This window comes from Balearica regulorum, chromosome 7 (assembly GCF_011004875.1).
Source record: "Balearica regulorum gibbericeps isolate bBalReg1 chromosome 7, bBalReg1.pri, whole genome shotgun sequence".
Taxonomy (NCBI): Eukaryota; Metazoa; Chordata; class Aves; order Gruiformes; family Gruidae; genus Balearica; species Balearica regulorum.
Window position 1 is genome coordinate 35,976,218 of NC_046190.1, and position 18,265 is coordinate 35,994,482.

The 18,265-nt window shown below is 41.7% G+C and overlaps 1 protein-coding gene across 3 annotated transcripts in view; it reads left to right on the forward strand.

The window, feature by feature from the left end:
• The window catches only part of TET1 (tet methylcytosine dioxygenase 1), a 74,235-nt gene that overhangs the window by 8,935 nt on the left and 47,035 nt on the right, over positions 1-18,265 (forward strand). For 2 of the 3 annotated variants that reach the window (XM_075758908.1, XM_075758906.1), the window contains exons 2-3: positions 75-2,129; positions 9,391-9,441. In XM_075758908.1, coding sequence (XP_075615023.1) covers positions 198-2,129; positions 9,391-9,441 — 1,983 coding nt within the window. In that variant the 5' untranslated portion in view covers positions 75-197. The remainder of the gene's footprint in view (positions 1-74; positions 2,130-9,390; positions 9,442-18,265) is intronic. The other variant, XM_075758907.1, reaches the window with a different exon arrangement.

An 18,265-nucleotide genomic window follows, 5' to 3' on the forward strand; every position in this document is an offset into this window, starting at 1 on the left:
TGATCAGTTTAATATATGTGCACCCTTCATGAATTAAAATTATATTAATGCTATTTTATATCTTTCTGTTTCAGAGTTAATGCTGTATCACCACAGAGAGCAGCAATGGGAGTATGCAGTTTTCTGTTGAAAAGTTCTCTCAAGAGCTCATGATTTTTTTCCATCTCTCGTCTTAACATTTCTACTACTCTGCAGACATGGCTCACCACGCGAGGCCTTCCAGATTGGTCAAAAAGGAAGAGTTAGGCAAAAGGAAAACTAACCAGGGCAAAAAGAAATCTAGCCAGGTGAGAAAGAAAACCACAAAGACTTCCACAAAAGCTGTTAGTTCTGGAAAAGGCAAAAAGCCAACGCAAGAAAAAGATGTTAAGAAAAAACAGCAAGAAAAGAAACCAATCATGAGCTCTTCAGGTAGACTTCTCAGGAGCAGTGTAACCAGAACCTTGTCTGGAGCATCTTGGGTGAGTTTGGAGAAAGCTGACAATATCCTCTTTCATAACCAGGATTCTTTCAACATCAATGGCTTTACAATGTCTCTCCGTAACAGATCGTTTTCCCGTAGATTGTCCCAAACTCCAACAATTGCAAAACCCAGGAAAGCTGCAGCACAAAAAAGGCTAGAAGCAAAGGAAAAACATGAACAAGAAGCCCTGGCAGTAGCAGAAGAAAAAAACGTTGAAGAAGGCAAAAGAATTCTGAAAGAAGATGTAGCACAAAATGAGTTAGCTCCTCTGCCTGTAGAAGATACTCCATGTAGTGTAGGCGAAGAGCCTCCTACCACATGTGCCAGTCAAGAGAAAGAGGTAGAAATACCTGAAACAAATGACTCCGTTCCAAGCAGTCAGGTAACAGATGACGATACAGAAGCATCAAAGGTGAAATACAAGCATGAAGACCCGCCCTGCGAGCAGACACCCAGCGATCTCGATACGGGTAGTTTGGCTGAAGCATTTGTTGAAGATGCTGCGCTTGTGCTTCCATCTTCTCCTTCTAACTCCATAATCACCTCTGAATCAAACTCGAAGGTGTGTGCAGAGGCTCCCTTCGATCTGGTGCCTAACAGTAAAGAACCTGACTCCAGTTCTGTCGATACCTCAGACCTCAGCTCAGCAGTACTGTTGGAAGAGTCGGTCCCACTTGCCAAATCTCATATCGAAGCAGAGTTGGACCTGGTGCTACCTAGTGAAGAACAAGACTCGAATTCTGTACCTATAGTTACCTCTGAGTTTAACTCACCAGAACATTTATTAGAAGATGCAAGCTCACTTGCAGACTCCTGCTTGAAGGCAGGCTGGGATTTAGAGTCTGAGAATAAAGATGTTGCTTCAAATTCCAGCTCTGTAGCTGCCACGGAATCAAATTCACTTTTACATTTTGAAGGTGCAAGCTCACTTGCAGAATCCAACGTGAAAGTGGTTGTGGATTTTGTACCTGTTCACAAAGAACTTGACTCAAATTTGGATTTGAACTGTACAAGAGAGAATTCAGAATCTGACTCAAAAAACATATTTACAGTACGTGAACCAGTTTCCGATACCTCTTTAAACAATATTGAAGTGGAGGACATTGAACAGCTTGTTAAATGTATTGATGCAGAGACATTAATTTTGAATTCAGGTTATGTCCCCACTTTATCTCCAGATTTAGAAAAAAGCACAGCTGATAAAATCTCTGGTGAAAGCTCTGGACAATTCTCTGAAGGTTTTGTTTTGGAGTTGCCTTCAAGCACGGAAATCTCTGCTCTTGCCTCAGAAAAAGCCATAAATGCAGATTTGCCAGCTGACTCAAGACTGCAGCATAATGATTATTCATCACAGCTGGGAAGAGTCGGAGTAAGCTTGAATTTGGTTCAGGACAACGTGAGAGACAGCACTGAAGCAGTTGAGGCCTCAGGGCCATCCTCTCTTAAAAATCCAGCTGGTGATTACCCTGTTCCATATTCATCTCTGCTCCCTATGCTAGAGAAAAAGAAACGAAGGCGTTGTGGAGTCTGTGAGCCCTGCCTGCGGAAAACAAATTGTGAAGAATGCAGCTGTTGCAGGAAACGCAAAACTAGTCACCGGATATGTAAAAAGAGAAAATGTGAAGAACTGAAAAAGCCACCACCGCCAATCACACTACCTTTTGAGGTAAGCCAAAGAAGCTGCAAATTAAGTCACTCTTTTGAGGCTTGAGGTACATCTTGAAATTCTGCAAAGGGAAATGCTGGTCACTGTACAGCTTCAGAGAGCTTAGGGTTACTGTTGGAGCTAACAGGTTGTACAGTAACTTTCTCTTGTCATCTATAGAGATGTAGATTAAAGTGAGCTGGAGTTATTCTTGTTCCTGCTGTGTAAATGCATAAAAGCAGAGGTAAGTGTGGCTTTAACTCTGTGTTCCAGATATTGGCCAAAACAATGAATTCATTGAGGGCATGAAGAGATGAGAAAGATTTAAGTGCAAAATGTGGGGTGGGAAGGGGAATGAGAGTAGTCTTAAGAGACTAAATTATTAGGGAGAGGGTCTGTATTTCAAAATACTTCAGGTTATAAAGCAAAGGCAGGCAGGCTGTTTGCCCTTAATTCAGATAAAATAATTTGCTTGTGATGACAGATTTGGTGGAAATAAAAACCTCAGGATCAAATTGTAGCTGCATTTCCCCTTTCACATCTCTCTGCCTTTCTAATTGTCTGTTCTTCTGTTTCTCTCATTTCATTTCTCCTACCTGTCTCCCTTTGTCTTTTACCACATCCCCCATACATACTTTCTTTTTCTGTGTTTCTTACTCATTTTTCTGATCCATCAGCCTTTTATAACCCAGGTTATTACTTTTGGAACACAGAGGAGGGGAAAGACAATCTGTATGCCCCTGTGATAACAGCACTGACCTTCTGAGAGATATCAGTTCAAGATCAGGCTTTAAATCAGGTAAGTAGGGAGTTGAACGTAGATTTCCCACATCCCAAATGAATTCCCTGACCTCTGAGCTGCAGAGTTAGCTTCTGCACCTCCACATCCTGCTGGAAGTGTTCTGCTTTGTATGATCCAATGGTACCTGAGCCGCGGAGGGGGAGACGCTGTTGTTCTTGGTAAAGTCACTGGGACATTTGCCTTGGGATGTGGGAAACTGAGGTTCAAGTCTCTGCACCAGCTTGTACTCCGAATGGAGCAGTTCACACCGGGCAGAATGCACCTGCAAAACCTTCCTCGGTAGCAGTTTTGTTCAAACAGAGTGTTCTTGCAGCAGGTAGAAATTCCTGTCAGCTGAGGAGGATCTTGGGAGACCTCCTGCTTTCACCACTCTCTGTCCTGTGCTTACCAGGGTTTGCAGAGAAGTCGGTTCTGGTTTTAAGGTAGGCAAGAAGAAAGAAAAGTCACTGTAGCGGTGAGGAGATATGATATATTCCCCTTTGTGGGGGAAGTATATTTTAAGTTAGGGAAATAGGCTTAAACAGGTTGGCTCAGAGTTCATTCAAAAAATATCTTTGTCTCAACTGCTCCTAAAAGCTCTTTAAAAAAAAAAAAGTGAGGGGAGGGACAGCTGTAATGTGATTAAAGATAGATATTAAAATGATAAAGGTGATAGGGACTGATCCTGACTTTTTACAACAAAAGAGTAGTGACATTATGTCTCTTTGGTATTTAGTCAGTGGGATTGAAGAAGCTCATGGGAGAAAAATGGTGGAGTTGAGGTAGGAAGTGATCTAAAAGCCATGTTTTCAAAAGGGTTTTGGCAAGGTCGGTGAAAGGAAGCACTCCAGCTTTTCTGTCAACCTTTGTTTTCCAGGCTAAACATACTTCTTTTCTTGTTGCTCAGGCTGACCTTCTCCTTGCAGATTAGCTTTGCCCCTTCACCTTTTGTCCTCTTTGGGCACTCCTTTTGCTCTCTCTGAGAGATTCCTTGTTTTTATCCTTTTCTTCGGCAGCTTTTTTTTGGTGTGCTTTTATTTTATTAGACCAATAGTACTTTGTACAATGCATTAAGAGCTGCACCAGAGGCCTCCTCCACTTCTCATTAAATTTTCTATGAAGTTTCAGAATACTGCATGGAGGAAATAAGGTATTCCTGACATTTAAGAACATGTCAGGTATTTTCTTATAAAGTTGTATTTGAATGAAACCTGGCGCCTTTTCAGATATTCCTAGAAGCAAGCCTTGCCTCATTTGTAATCTCTAGAAACTGTGCTTTGAGAAAATGAAAGAGGAAAGTATTTCTACAACGTAGATATGTTACGAGAGCTCTTTAAAGATGTTGAGATACAGGGGGAGGTGTTGGGGGATGGGAGACACTATATCGCTCTGTTCAGCAGCTATCCTTTAGATAAGATTGTAGCACTCCGGAAGGGAATCCCATTGTGTTTTCCCAAACTGGTAGGACTGGGACTGCAACGGCTGGGACTTCTATGACAGTAATGTGTTTCAAATAGAGGGAAGCTGGGGAAAACCCAAAACTGTAGGTCTCTGTCCATGGTATAGAAAGTGAACATAATAATGAAGAGAAATGAGGTTGGCTTCAGTGCATTCCTTGTTCGGAAGCGTCATGCATCTCTCTCTTGGTGGAATGTAAGCATTTTTTGGAGGTGATTCACTGGGAGGAGGGTGTAGGGGATAGACATGCTCTGCATGAGCATAGTTTAAACATTGTTTTTTGCCTTAAAGGGAATTATCTCTTCTCAATCTAACTAAACAATGCAAAAGTCACAATGAAGTCAATGAGAGCTTTCTACATTAAACGGCTGTAGGATAGTTGGCGCAGGGGTTGCCAATCCATTTGTACTGTTTAAATAAAGTGCTGGTTTTCCTTAAGAATTTATGTGGATTTACAGTTATAGGGAATAAGGCCTGGCTGGTAGAAGCCGTGAATATAGACTGAAGTGCATATTCCAACACACGCCCATGTGTGCACAAGCATTCAACCCTCAGAGAGTATCGGTTGCATGTTGGAGCTGGTATTAGTTACGTTACTGTTACTTTCGTTAATTCACACATAATCCAGATAAAGATTTGAGAACTATATTGGACTTGAAAAGCATCACTTAAAAATAACACCCACATAAACCTTCAGCAAGGTAAAGTATCACTGAATGTAATGGATTTTGCAGGGATGCAACATCATGAAAGTCTGGATAAAGCATCGTGGGCTCTCGTTCACAGCCTCTGTGCGTAGCAATACTGTTTTATGTAATGCCCCTCTTCCTGAGGGATTCACGCCGTGAATGCATGGTTAGGAGCTGGTAAAGAAAAAATTCAAAAATATATAGGGGAAAAATTTTTTTGCCTACTGAATTTTTTTGAAAGAGCAGCCTGGTAAATAAAAAAACGTAAGCAAGCTTTGAAAAGAAGAGGGAAGAGGCTTTATATTGGTTTACTGTCCCTTTCGGAATGAATAATGTGGGAACGTTTCACAATGAAAAGAGGATTTGACAAGTTTACGTACATGAGCGTGGTGCTTCCATGTTTTTGTCTTGTCTTTCCAAGACTGCTGTTTTCTGAAATAGTATAGCAGTTTACTGAAGGCTTATTTCACAGCTATTTTCTACCAAAAAACTGCATTCCATTTCAAGAAGTGCTCTGCTTTGCCACTCTTGCATTGTCACGTGTGTCGAGGCTGTCTGGATGCGTTGCAGTGTGGGACAAGGATTTTGTAGGCTTCAAAACCGGCACGTAGATAGGGAAGGTGGTCCATCATTTATTTTATTTTCTCCTTGGTAAAAGGATTCCTGTTTTGCACAGGCAGGTGTTGCAGATGTAGTAGCATGCGCTCGGGATGAAAATGCTGCCTTTTGGGCGCTTGCAGCCATCGATCGAGCTGACTCGTGGTGCACAGCAGATGTACTTGGTGGTGTGCTGGGCTCTGGCTGGGCGGGTGGACTCGCATCTCCTCTGGCTCCCCGCTGGTGAGCACTCTCCTGGGCATAGCCATCGCCCCAGCCCTGGCCCAGGAGGATGCCAAACTGAGCGGCTGCAGTTACTGAGGTGAACTTGCAGGGTTTCATAGCGTGCCACCGGAGCTTCGCTTGCCCAAAAGGCCGTAAACATACGGGGTTGCTGTAGAGCCGCTGCGAAACCGGCGGCTGCGGGGAGCCTTCGTCTCCAAAGGCTGCTTTCTGCAAGGCTTGCCGAGGTGCCTGCGTTGTGGGGTCCTACCTGGGCAGGGAGCCCTCTTGGGCTGAAGGCATCTGGCGGGGAGAGCTTTGGTTTGCGTTAGGTAAAGGATCGCTAAAGGTTTAGTGGGACCTGGAGTCAACAAACTGAGGGGGGGGAAAAAAAAAAATCAAGTCACTGAGTGTGAGTTTGCTGGGTTGACCAAGGTGTCTTGAGACGTCTTATTTAATAGCTGTAATCCAAGTAGCATGAAATATTAAATAACAATAAGGGCCTGCTTGCTTGTGGGTTTTTAACGTGCTACCGAAAACCCAGACATATTTAAAAAGGATGCTGCAATTAGAGTTGGTTGGGAACTTTCCAGTAAGCCATTCCTTGAATGGAAAATGCTGATTTAACAGAAAGATTTCACAGCTACTATCTGTCCCGATGCAACTGTTTTTGGGGGAAAGTTTCTCAAGGTTCCAAATGAGATTTCTGCTTAAAACTTGAAAGGGAGGAGAGAATTATTAGAGCAGCTCGGTGGTTAGGGCATTTTGCCTGATGCAGACCAGGGACTTGAACTTTGGTCTCCCACATCCCATCTGTCTCCTCTTGAATTTTTGAAAGGTTTGCTCTGCTTTTGGAACACAACCAAATGTCGAAATCTCAAAAAAATAAAAGCAAAATGGAATTCTTGTTTTCTAGCCAGACCTAGTTATAATCAAGAAATTTAGACTTTGTGGTATTTATTTTACAATAGACTCCAGAAATACTTAAACGAGTTAAATTTTAAAATGAGTGCACATAAAAACACTCCTCTTGAATATGATACTTGAGAGTTCTGTAAGGGGATAGCACATGGGCTAGAGGAGTTTGGTAACATGTGTGGCAAAGATGAGCAAAGCTGTGTACAGCCTACTCCGTGGGTGCAGGGCAGGGAGCTGGAGTAGTGCAGTTTACTCTTTATTTTACACACGCATACTCCGTGGGTGTGTAAAATAATTACAGCTCGCACTTTTCTTCGCCGTTCTCTGCGATCCTCAGCGTGGACTAGAATGCAGCTGAAATTACAGGGAAATGGGTTAGTTTGGGGTCTAGTCACTTTCAGAGGATGCATTTAAAAAGTTGCTTCTTCACTGCTCCTTATTTTCTGTGCCAGTTCTTACAGCTCTAACAGAGAAATTTTTATTTGAAGTTTCTTTCCTTCCTTGTGTACGAGGACACATCCTAACAGGAGGGGAAACTGCCTAACTAACAAAGAAACCTGAAACTACTGCTTAAGTGCTGTCCAGTGCATGCAACAAATTGAGGACTAAATCAGAATACTGAGTCTTAGGTTTCTAAGCAAACAAAATAAATATATTTTTAAAAATATTTTTATTTCTGGACCGTAAAGCATCCTAAGTAGCCAAAACTGCAAAGAAGAATCAAATCACCGAGTGTACGTACCTCTCTCTTGTATTATGCTTAAAGACCATTGCAGATTTGTGGTGTTTTAGGAAAAAATTACAAATCGGTATATTTTATTTTACCTGATCCTAAATCCTATTTAATATGGTACTCTGGTGAGGAGCTTAAATACATGGTAACATCAGAAATGAGCAATGGCTTTCTCTTGCTTGCACGATACGCTGCAGAATGAGTTGTGTCCTCGCATCGGAGCATTTGCGCTACTTAACCGATTTGTACCAATGACCAGGCAAGAATTACGCTTGTAACTTAGCGGTATATACAGAAAACAGTTTTAAATTGTAGTCTGTAGCAGCTGAGAAGATGTTCTTACGGTTTTTTCGTGTACAGCGCGTAAATCCATGGCGAACTTTCTCGTTTAGATGTCAACTGCAAATGGTTTCGGTAAACGCTTCGGTGACTGGTGGCGCGTTGGATACGTTGTCTGTGGCTAGCGAGCGTCTGTGTGATGCGTTAGGGCTTGGCGAGAAAACTTGTGGCAGAGCCGTGACCCCCTCCATCCTTCTTCCATCCGCATGGACGTTTTAAGCAGGTGGAGACGTGGGAAAATAATTGCATTTCCCATTGATACGGTGGCCTGCTCACATCGTAATCTGTTTGCAGCAGATGCTTTGTTAGGTGCGGTAGGAACGGATGAAGACGGAGCCTTATCTCGCGGCGGGGCCGTGCGGGTTGCGCGCAGCAGGCTATGACGGGCGGCAGGGGCCGTGCGAGCCTGCCGGTTTTCGGGGTCCGGTGGGTGTCGGGCACCTGGTCGCAGGCGGCTGGTGCGGCGCAGCGGTTCCCTCGGCTCGGGGCGGCCGGTGAAGGCAGGCCCTTGGCTGCGTGCTCGGCGAGAAAGGCGCGGCTTCCTCCAGTTGAGCGGCGATTTCTCCCCCTTTGCAGGACGAGCCGGGGCGCGCGGGGGAGCGTTACCAGCGGAGCCCCACGCGTGTCCCACCGTGCGCCCCCGCCCCTGCCCGCCACGGCGCCCGGGCCGGGGGAGACGCCTCGTTGCGCACAGGGCGTCCGGCCCTGTCCAACGCTTCGCTGCCCGGTGCCCGCCTGCGTGCGCACATGCGTCTGTACGGGCGCGCGCGTGCATCTCTGCGTGTGCACGGAGGCACGCGTGCACGCGCACAGGGGCCGTGTCCTCGCCTGACCCCGCGTGCAGCAGCCCTTGCAGAGCCGAAAGACCCCGGGACTGCTGCCCGGGTGGGTGCCCCACCTTCCCCCCCCCCCCCCGCCCCAGTGTGTGCGTGTCCCCCCTCCCCGGGCCGTGCACGCGCCTGTGCGCGCGGCGGCGGCGGCTCCCCATCCGCAGGCGCGGCGCGATCCGTGCCGCCTCTTGCGGGCGGCCGCTGCGGCGCCCGCACAGGAGACCCTTTGTTTGGGCAGGGCCGGCGCGAGCGCGGGAGGAGGCCGCGGGGGGGCGCTGCGGGACGCGACCTCCCCATTGGCTGGGGTCGGCCCGCGGCTCCTCGCGCCGACGGCGTGCCCGCCGCGCGGGCGCGCGCGGGCGGCGGGCGGGGGCGGCGCGGAGCCGGCACGAGGCTCGCGCCCGCGACGCCGCCTGGAGGAGGGCGCCGCTGCGGCAGGAAGCAAGATGGCCGCCTCGTGGGCGCCGCTGTGAGGAATGCGGGGCACCAGCGAGGCCGGCTCCAGGGGGGCGGCGGGGCCTCTCCCCTCGGCCGTCTCCGGCGTCGCCGTCTGTCGGGGTGGCGGCGGAGGGGCCGCGTAGAGCCTCCGTCAGCCCCTCCAAAGTGCCGCATGTAAAGCATTCCGGGTATTTGAGAAATATTGCAGTTTGATAATAAAATCGGAGGTGTCTGCCTTTGTGACCACAACTTATTCTGCAATTTGATGTTTTTTTAGGTTCTAACTGAAAACAAAAGGCCTCAGAGGAGGAAGCAAAGAGTTTTAAAGGTAACCGATAATTGCTTTAATATTTATCCCCTCCCATTTTAAGCAGCGTTTTCTTGTCATGTAGAGCAGGAATCCAAAGGGTTAATATCTGGGAAGCGGCGCTTTCCAGCTATTCAGGAGATTAGCTAATTTTAAAAGCACAGAACATGTTCTTTTTTTTTTTTTTTTCCTTCCGTCTTTCTCTTCAGCATGTTGTATACATATTTGAATCTTTCTGCACAAGTCTGCGGACCAAAAAGTTAGCTTTCCATTGCATTGAAGATTCACTTTTAATTTTCTCTATTCCTAGTTTCATACTTCCAAAGGTATCAATTGAGTGTTGGTGGGGTTTTTAGTATACAGATTTTATGGCATCTGAAATTTAATGCTAGAAGTCAATGTTACAGTGCAAACCAGATTTACAAAAGTGGAAATATTATGCTTGCCTTACTGTAGTTTTGATTTCCTTTTTGCTTTAAACTTTAGAACACCTCAAGTGAAACTGAAAATTCTGTAAACTTATAACAGCCTTCAGTTTCACGTGGTAACACATTTATTCAAAATTAAGATGGCTATCTTTCACCATAACAAAAGATTGGTGTTTCAAATGGAAACGTTTCTATAACAAAATACAGACTTACTATGCTGATGACTAATGGTTTTTAAAGTAACAGGTAGCACATTGATGTTGCATCTTTCAGTTAGTTTTTAAACTCTTTTGAATAGAAAGAAGTCATTAATTCTGTTGTTTCAAACGAACATGTTGGAGGATGGATTGTGCAAGATGGGTGGTACATACAGTATGAGGCAAAGGAAAATGAGAAAAAAATATGTTATTAAACTTAATTTAAACTTTACTCTTATACCAGCTAAATGTAATATGAGACAGTTTAGTATTGTTTCAGTACATTAAAATTTCAGAAGTTATTTGATACAGTAAATTTGATAAATGCTGAGTGTCTGTAGTGTAATTTTATTTGAAAACATCCCAATTTCTTACCAGTTTTGTCTTCGCTGTTACATATTACAGAAACTTGCTCTAAGGAGTTACGATTTTGTAAGACAAAGCAAAGTTAAAAGTTAAGCAAGGAGCAAATAATCTCATTTGACTTGCAAGTATGTCCAACCTCAAGGGTGTCTGCCTTCATGTGGGAGTAGTTGTGCAAACTCCCTCCCTGTACGCTAACAGTAATTGTGATTGTACAACACAAGCAAATGCTTTTTTCTTTCATTAAATAAATTAATCTATTAAATTAGCATTTTTCATTAAGTCATGGGTATGCTTTTAATTACTCATTTTAATTATTGCTGCTCTCGTACCGCATAGGTGTAGTGAAAACTTTAGCATTTGTTCATTCTACATTTTGTGTGGTTAAGTTGATAGTAGTGTGCAAAATAAGGACTGTTTGTAGATGAGTCAGTTTTGTAACGTGTAGTTGGTATGACACCTGTTTTGTCAAAGTGTGAAAAATCTTTTTTGTGTGTGATAAGCGTCTGTCTATAGTAAGGGTTCATAGCGGATCTTCAGATTTTTCTCTTTGAGTTCATTTTACCACTGTTTCTGATTTGATGGCAGGGCAGGTTGCTGTGTAATATGATGCTGTCATTCCTCTCCTTTCCAAAAAGCCTTCTGAAGAGTTTTGGTTTTTTACCTTGACTCTCAAATGGAAAGGCTTCTCTGGTTTTGTGTGCATAGTATCATATGGTAGTCACTGGACTTGTGTCTCTTTCTGGTTTGACTTTTCCTTTCCTGAATTGATTCCGCACTGTTTCCTCTTTTGGTTTTAAGTATTGTTCTTTGTGTTTTCTAGTATTTGTCTTTGTTTTGTGGTGCTGAAGTGTATTTCATACGAGTTTGTTTGCTTCCGTGTACCGAGTAAGGCATGGTATCCCTGAAGGTGTCTCATGAAATATCTAGGTTGGGGTTGGTGGGGTTTGCCTTTGTTTTTGGAGGGGAGGAAGGAGGTTGGTCATCTTAAGTTACATTGTAGCTCTCTGTCAGCTGCAGTAAACTTAGAAAAAAAATGCATAATTTGCAGGCTTCTTTACAGGGGCGTTTTTAGAAATATGACTTTCTGGTATATGGCTCTAACTTGATGGGACTGCCATGTAAAGTGGTATTGTTGTATCTATGGAATTATAACTTCAAGATTTGATTTAATGATGGGTAGTGATTGAAAGCATATGATCAGTGATGCTTTCAAAATTTTAACAGAATATTTCCTTTTTTTTTCTTTGTATTTTGCTTCAAATAGTATTGTAAACTTTCTTAAAGGACTATTTGCAGTACTTTCTTCCAGTAATACATAGAGTTAGTATTTTTCTAATCCTCCTAAGTTTTTTTAGACACACATTTATCTACTTGCATGGCTAGAACTCTTTCTAATTGTGCTTCTTGGGACCAATGTATTTACGAATTCTTCTGGATAGGGTGAAAATAAGCAATGCTTTCCTGTTGAAAACAGGTTGGACAGATATAAACATTAAGACTAAAAGGGATACATACTATTATACTGTACCTTTCATTTACTATTTGTCATTTTCCACACTTGTGTGTTGGTGCTCCTTTCTGGTTGTTGTAGGAGGAGTCACTTAGGAAATTCTTCTGTGCCATAAATACTGTATTGGTTTCTCCATGTTTATTTTCAAAGAACATCTGAAATATTCATTACTTCTAGCAAGCAAATGCTCATTGAAGAGTCTTTGTGAGTTCATAGTAATTGAATACTAAGGAAGGAACATACTCATGGCTTTTTTTATGGTTTATATTGTGTTTTCCCTAGTTAAGCAGATATTTCTTTAATTTTATTCCTGATAATGGAAAGTCTACATAGATGGGATTCATACTTAAAAATTAATTCGCCTGCGTTTCAAAAAACATGTTATATACCCTGCTGCACTTACTACCATTTTCCTTTTAGCCACTTAGCAGTGTTCTCACTCAATTTGGGCAGTGCAATGCACCCCTCCTTAAGAGTGGGGAATTGTTTGCAGTCACATGAAAGTTTATTAACACAGAGGTCAGAAGAATGAGACAGTTGAACATGGCATTATATTGTCAGGGAAATCTACAGTTATCAAGTATAGACAGCACTGGCACCAGTAAGGAAACTTCCCACAGATCAAGATACAGCTGATAAAGAAGTACAGCCCATGGTCTTTCTACGAGGTTCTGTGGAGCCAAGGCTACCGTTTGGATGGCCGCAGAGGTTTGCTGAAATGATGGAGACTTAAAAAAAACAAACAAAAAGGAAAAAAAAAAAAAAGACAAGGGGGAAGAGACTGTGGGAGAGATCCAGAATAATATATGCAGTGCTAAGTGAGTATTATAACTGCACGCAAATTCTTTGTTCTCTGACTGATTCTGTTTGCTTATTTATGCATAAACATTATAATGGTAATCGTGCGCGCCAGAAAAGTGCAAACGATGCCTGCTAAACTCTGTAAAATCTGTTCAGTTTAAGCCAAGCCAAAAGCCAGAGATGACTCAGTATCTAGAACTTTTGGGTTGTTTATAAACATCGTATTAGGAACCAGTAAAAGTTTCATTTCCATCAAAGCTACAAATATATACTTGAGCACTCTCTTAATTTTACTTCTCCACACATACAAAGCATAGGGTTTCTTATCAAAAACAACTTTAAAATACACAGTTGGTTTGGCAGACCTGCTGTTACCCTTTTTACAATACAGTTTTAGTTTTGCATCTTCAAGAAATTAAACATACACTTTTTTTTCCCCAAGCTCGTATATCTGTTAACAAGAGTTAAGGAACGTAACTGCTAATGTTCATGATAATGCTTTGAGCAAGCATGGATTGAACTGATTTTGACTGTTTATTCTAAATTGTGGTGTACGTTTTTAGTGCAAAATATCTGCCAGAACATTTAGCTGGAAGAAATTAAATTTTATTACTTTTTTCCCCCATTTAAAATAAGATATGAGCAAGTCAATGGATGGAATTGTACTGCAGTGGAATTTTACGGAGGAAGACGACAGAACAGTGTAATACAAGTTGGAAAGGATGTTTTCCAGAAAATACTTATCTTATTCTTTGTGGTTTTTAAAGGAACATTATCACCTTGGAACGTATTCCTTCAGGAAATACTGATTAAAATTACTTTGAGTACTGGTTGAAAGTGTCTGCCTATTTCTTACATGCCGTTTTGCTCCCTTTGATAGGGAGAGCTTACTTTTGGTATGTGAGTGTCCTACAGAACTCATTAGTTAACTTTTATTTTTTAAATTAAGATAAATAACTTAGCTGTTAACTTAGTTTAAAAAAATCTAGGTTTAATTTTTTTTAAAGTAATGTTCTTGTAATTTTGACCTTTCTCAAACTGGATGTGTGTCTGCCTAAATGGCATTAATTTTTTTTTTTGCCCTTGATGGGCTCATGCACCTCACTCGTTGTGCGCAGGCGTGATGATGGTTGTCATTTAGTAGCACACTTCCACGTGCAGCCTTTCCAGCCCTTCCACCTGAATGCACTCGTGAACATATGAAGCACTTCCATATTTTGTTTGTACAGTACTGCTGAGGCTACTCACGTATGTAGACATTTTTGAATGGAGTCTTAACAAAGAACGCCTTTGTAAATGGTCTGTAAATTATTAATCTTACTCTAGTAATTTTCTAATCGTTAATTTTTCCAGCCAGTTTCTGGAGGAGTTGAAGCTTGTCCCTTGTGAACTTTTTTCCTGTGGTGCAGAGTGAGCTGGATTGGATGCAGAGACGCTCTCCTTCCCTTGCCCCCTGTTCCTGCAGAGCTCCCTTACTTCACTGCTGCTCCCTCTCCCATCCACCTTCTCAGGACCCCTGCGCTGCTTGCTCAGCAGCACCATCGTGCTACTTTTCACCCCTAAACCCAACTCCCCGAAATGTTGAGGGAAGAAAGGGACACCTTCCTTTGAGAGGAGGACAGGGAGGAGTAGGGGTTTCTGTTTTAACTCATTTGTTGCTGTAGCAGAGCAGCGGTGAAGATAGCACTGCTCCTCCTCAGGGAACGGTGGAGGCAGAGGCACAATGAGGCTGGGAGGTGTTGAGTAAGGCCAGGCTGAACCTAGTGGTTATGGTGGGTTTGGAGGGTTTTTGCATGGTTTTGAATCACCATTTATTTGTAGATCTTGACTGCACTGTGTGTTTTAGTGCAGTGCTGGGTCTTTCACTTTAGTGGATTTAGAGGTGGAGCTTCTTAAAAAGGTAGAAAATGTGTTTGTGATCAAAAATGTCAGAAAATAGTAAAAGAAACATAGTTTGTGGGAAGGAAAATGTACCTGTGTAGATTAAGGTCAGATGCATCGGTTTATGGATACATTGTTTAGGAATTTTTAATGAAGTTACAACATTACAAAATAAGCACTGTTTTCCTGTTCCAGGTATGTTGTTTTGTTCATATTATTTGTATTTGGTACTGAATTATGAGCTTTGCTGAATATTTGTACTTGTTCTATGTAATGTAGGCATTGAAATAATTGAGATGGCTTTGCAAATTCCGGAAATCTGTTGGCAGTGTTTGCTGTTTGTTCATACATTTGTAGATAGTAATATCTAGAAAATGCTTTGAAATGGGCACCACTTGTTTGGAATCCAATACTGTATGGCTAAGCAAGTTTGTTTATTGCTTTTAGTAACTGATGTGGGAGAAAACCAATGAGAAGCCTCAAACTTACTTGAGTGGCACCAGATTTTGACTTCCTTGTTTTTTTCTTTCTGTGATGTTGTATTAGGATTTTTGTATTTAGTGTTACTGAGTATGAGAAAGTTAATTTAGCAGATACTACTCCAGCAGACTTTCCCATTGACATTAGTAGGAGCCTTGCCTATGTAGAGACCAAAAGATTTCATTCCTACTAAAATAAATTTGTAATTAGAGGATTTCATTTGGGAGGTAAGAAGGATCCATGCATTCTTATAAAGGTATTTTCTTTTTAAATGTCAAATACATGAAACTTAACCAGTATCAAGAAAAAAAACAAAACAGGAATTACGTATAAGGATCTAACAATAATCACTTTTCATTAACTTACGTAAGATTAGTATATAGAATATATTTGGCTGGCCTTGTTGTCCTAACAGCTATAATAAGCCTTTTGGAATAATAGGATTTTTCAAGGCTGACTTAAAATTGAGTGGTTTGTGCCTCAATGCTTGATTGTGAATTCCTTTCTCAATCAGTGTTTTTTGTTGTTGTCTGTATCGCATTATAATTTAATTGATGCTCTGTAGTAAAATTTGGGTCTATGTTTAATTTTCCTAAAATAAATATTTTCCTGAACTTGTGAATAAGAGGAAAAATTTCTGTGTATTTAAAAACATAAAACATTTACTTTTGTGACAGATGATCACTGTCTGAATTCCACAATGCAAACACCGTTGTTGTTGCAGTGCTGCTCCAGCACAACATTGCTGTTATTCCAGTGTGTGAGAGAGTTGGTACTCCTATAAAGAGAAAATGGAAGTTATGTGCAGTGTAAATTCCATTTTGAGCTTCATTTAAAGCCACAGGTGTGCTAGCTCTGATAGAGACAGAAGCAAAACGTCATTTGCCATTTTTTAAGACTTTTTTCCTCATGAGAATAACCAAAATATAAATGCAAAATCCTGAATAGTGCTGCAGCCTTGTAGCTTGATAGCTTAAGTGATCAGCATGACTATTTTTCTTTCTTTTATCTGAATTATCTTTAGCTGTTCCTCTGACATACCTGTCACCAACTTTTCTATTGCTAAAGAGTATTAGTTATTTCTTTTAGTCCTCATCAGCTTTAAAACCAGGATAGAATATACCCGTAATATAGGTGTTTAAATTTGGAGAAGACTTGTGTGTGACTTGTTGCAACGTGTATTTGGGACCTGTGCTGATATTTCCAAGTGAGGGGAAAACAAGATAGATGTGTGTGAGGGCTGGTTAGCGTCGTTAACTTACGGTGGTGGTGTGTCCTTAGCAGATCGGGTCTGAGAGCAGCGATCAGCATGTAGCAACTTGTAAATAATATAATTGGTTGTACAACAGATGGGTGGGCACTTAAACTGGGCCCTAGATTTAAGGAGTTGAATATCTTCCTGGTTAGATTATAGGAACTGAAAGGTTATATTTAGATCTTTACTGAACAGAAACTGAAGGAAAATTACTAACTTGTATCGGTTTGGTTCGCATATGGTAATGCCAGGCAGGATCACTGTGATCTTGTGTTCTTGTCCTGAGAGGTTGTAATACTGTATCAGTGTAATGGGATTAAGCATGGTGTTTTAAAGATATCTCAAAGAACTTGAATTTGAAAATTCCTGTGGATGAAAAGTGCATCAAAACACCTAACATGATGCTTAAAAGATTCTTTATTCTTTTTCTGTCCCACTGCAAAAATGTGCACCATAGTTCCAGTCCAGACTTCTCTGACCTTAACTTAAAGTCACTGAGTCTTGTTATACTTTTGTCTGCTAGAACAAGGAGCCTTCTGTTATCAGCTTTCTTTTCCACATAGATTTAGCCGCAGTTTGTGGCTTTTCCATTTTCTTTTTCTTTGGTAAATTGCAGAGTGAGTAGAGGGTGAACTTGAGGCTTTCACTTCAAGATACTTCAATCCTTTGTAATTCTCGTGGTCCTCTAAGCTCTTTCCAGCATATCAATCTCGTGCTTGAATTGGGTATGCCAGAACTGGACGCTTTATTCCACTAGCAGGTGCAAAAGTGCCGAGTACAGGATAGAAAGTAACCCGTCTTTTCCTAATTATATTGTTATTTATGCACGCAAGAATCTCACTAATGCCCATAAAGTTGCAATAGGAGTTTCTATAGTTACTGTGACCATGTTAATGTCCTCTTTAAAGTCATTGCTGTCTAAGAGAGAAACCTGCATTTTGTAAATATAATCCCATGTTTTTGTGGCTAGATACACAACTTCACCTTTAGCTGTATTGAAATGTGTGCTTGCAGCTGGCTTGCCAGTTAATTTAGGAAGCGTCATGTTTGATCTTTTCATTATTTGCTGTTTTTCTAACAGTATTAATTTCGCTGTTCTTTCAGATCATTGCTACAAATGTTATATATAGCTGTGATCTGTTCCCTGAAGACCCTGTTACGAACACTGTGATGATTCTCCATTTACAGTTAAGGGCCAGGCAGTACTTTCTTAACGCTGTGGTGATAGTTTCATAAATGAGTAGACCACAAGAGACATTAGCTAGGATGGATAAATTCAAAGACCGAATTTCTTTCATCTTTGCATTTGAGTTAAAGCACATTAGGGGAAGGTTGTATTAGGGAATACATATTGCTGCTGATTATACCATTTGTCTTTTGTGGCTTAATTGAGTGTTATATTTTCCAGAGCTGCCAGTGTCTCTTTGAGTGCTCGGCTTCAATGTTGAAGACAAATGATTGAGTAATTCAAAACACCAGTAAAAAAACCAAACTGAACCAAACAAAAAACACCGAGCAAGATGCTTGTTTATGTTTGCTTCTGTGGCAGAAAAAGTACTCTAATGTTTGGGTTGGTTTGAGTTTTTTTTCCTTTCTTAACACATCCACTTCTTGGGTGCCTGTGTAGGAGAATGGGGTGTCCTTCACTCTATTTGTTTCTTGTTCCTGTTTGTAGATTTCACAACCTAGAGCTCAGGGTTGACAGAAACAGTAATTTGAGTTTGTGGCTGAGACACCCTACTTCCATGTAGTGATGCAATAAATACACTTCTCTGGGGGTCAGCATTTGAAGCCTTTAGAGCCAGAATCAGCATCCTGTCGTTTTTGATTTTGTTAGTAAGTACATCCTTTAGGGTCTAATACTGTAGATCTTTTCTGTAAGTGGTCTCACTGAAGTTGTTACACAAGGTGGGCAGGAGGACTGGTA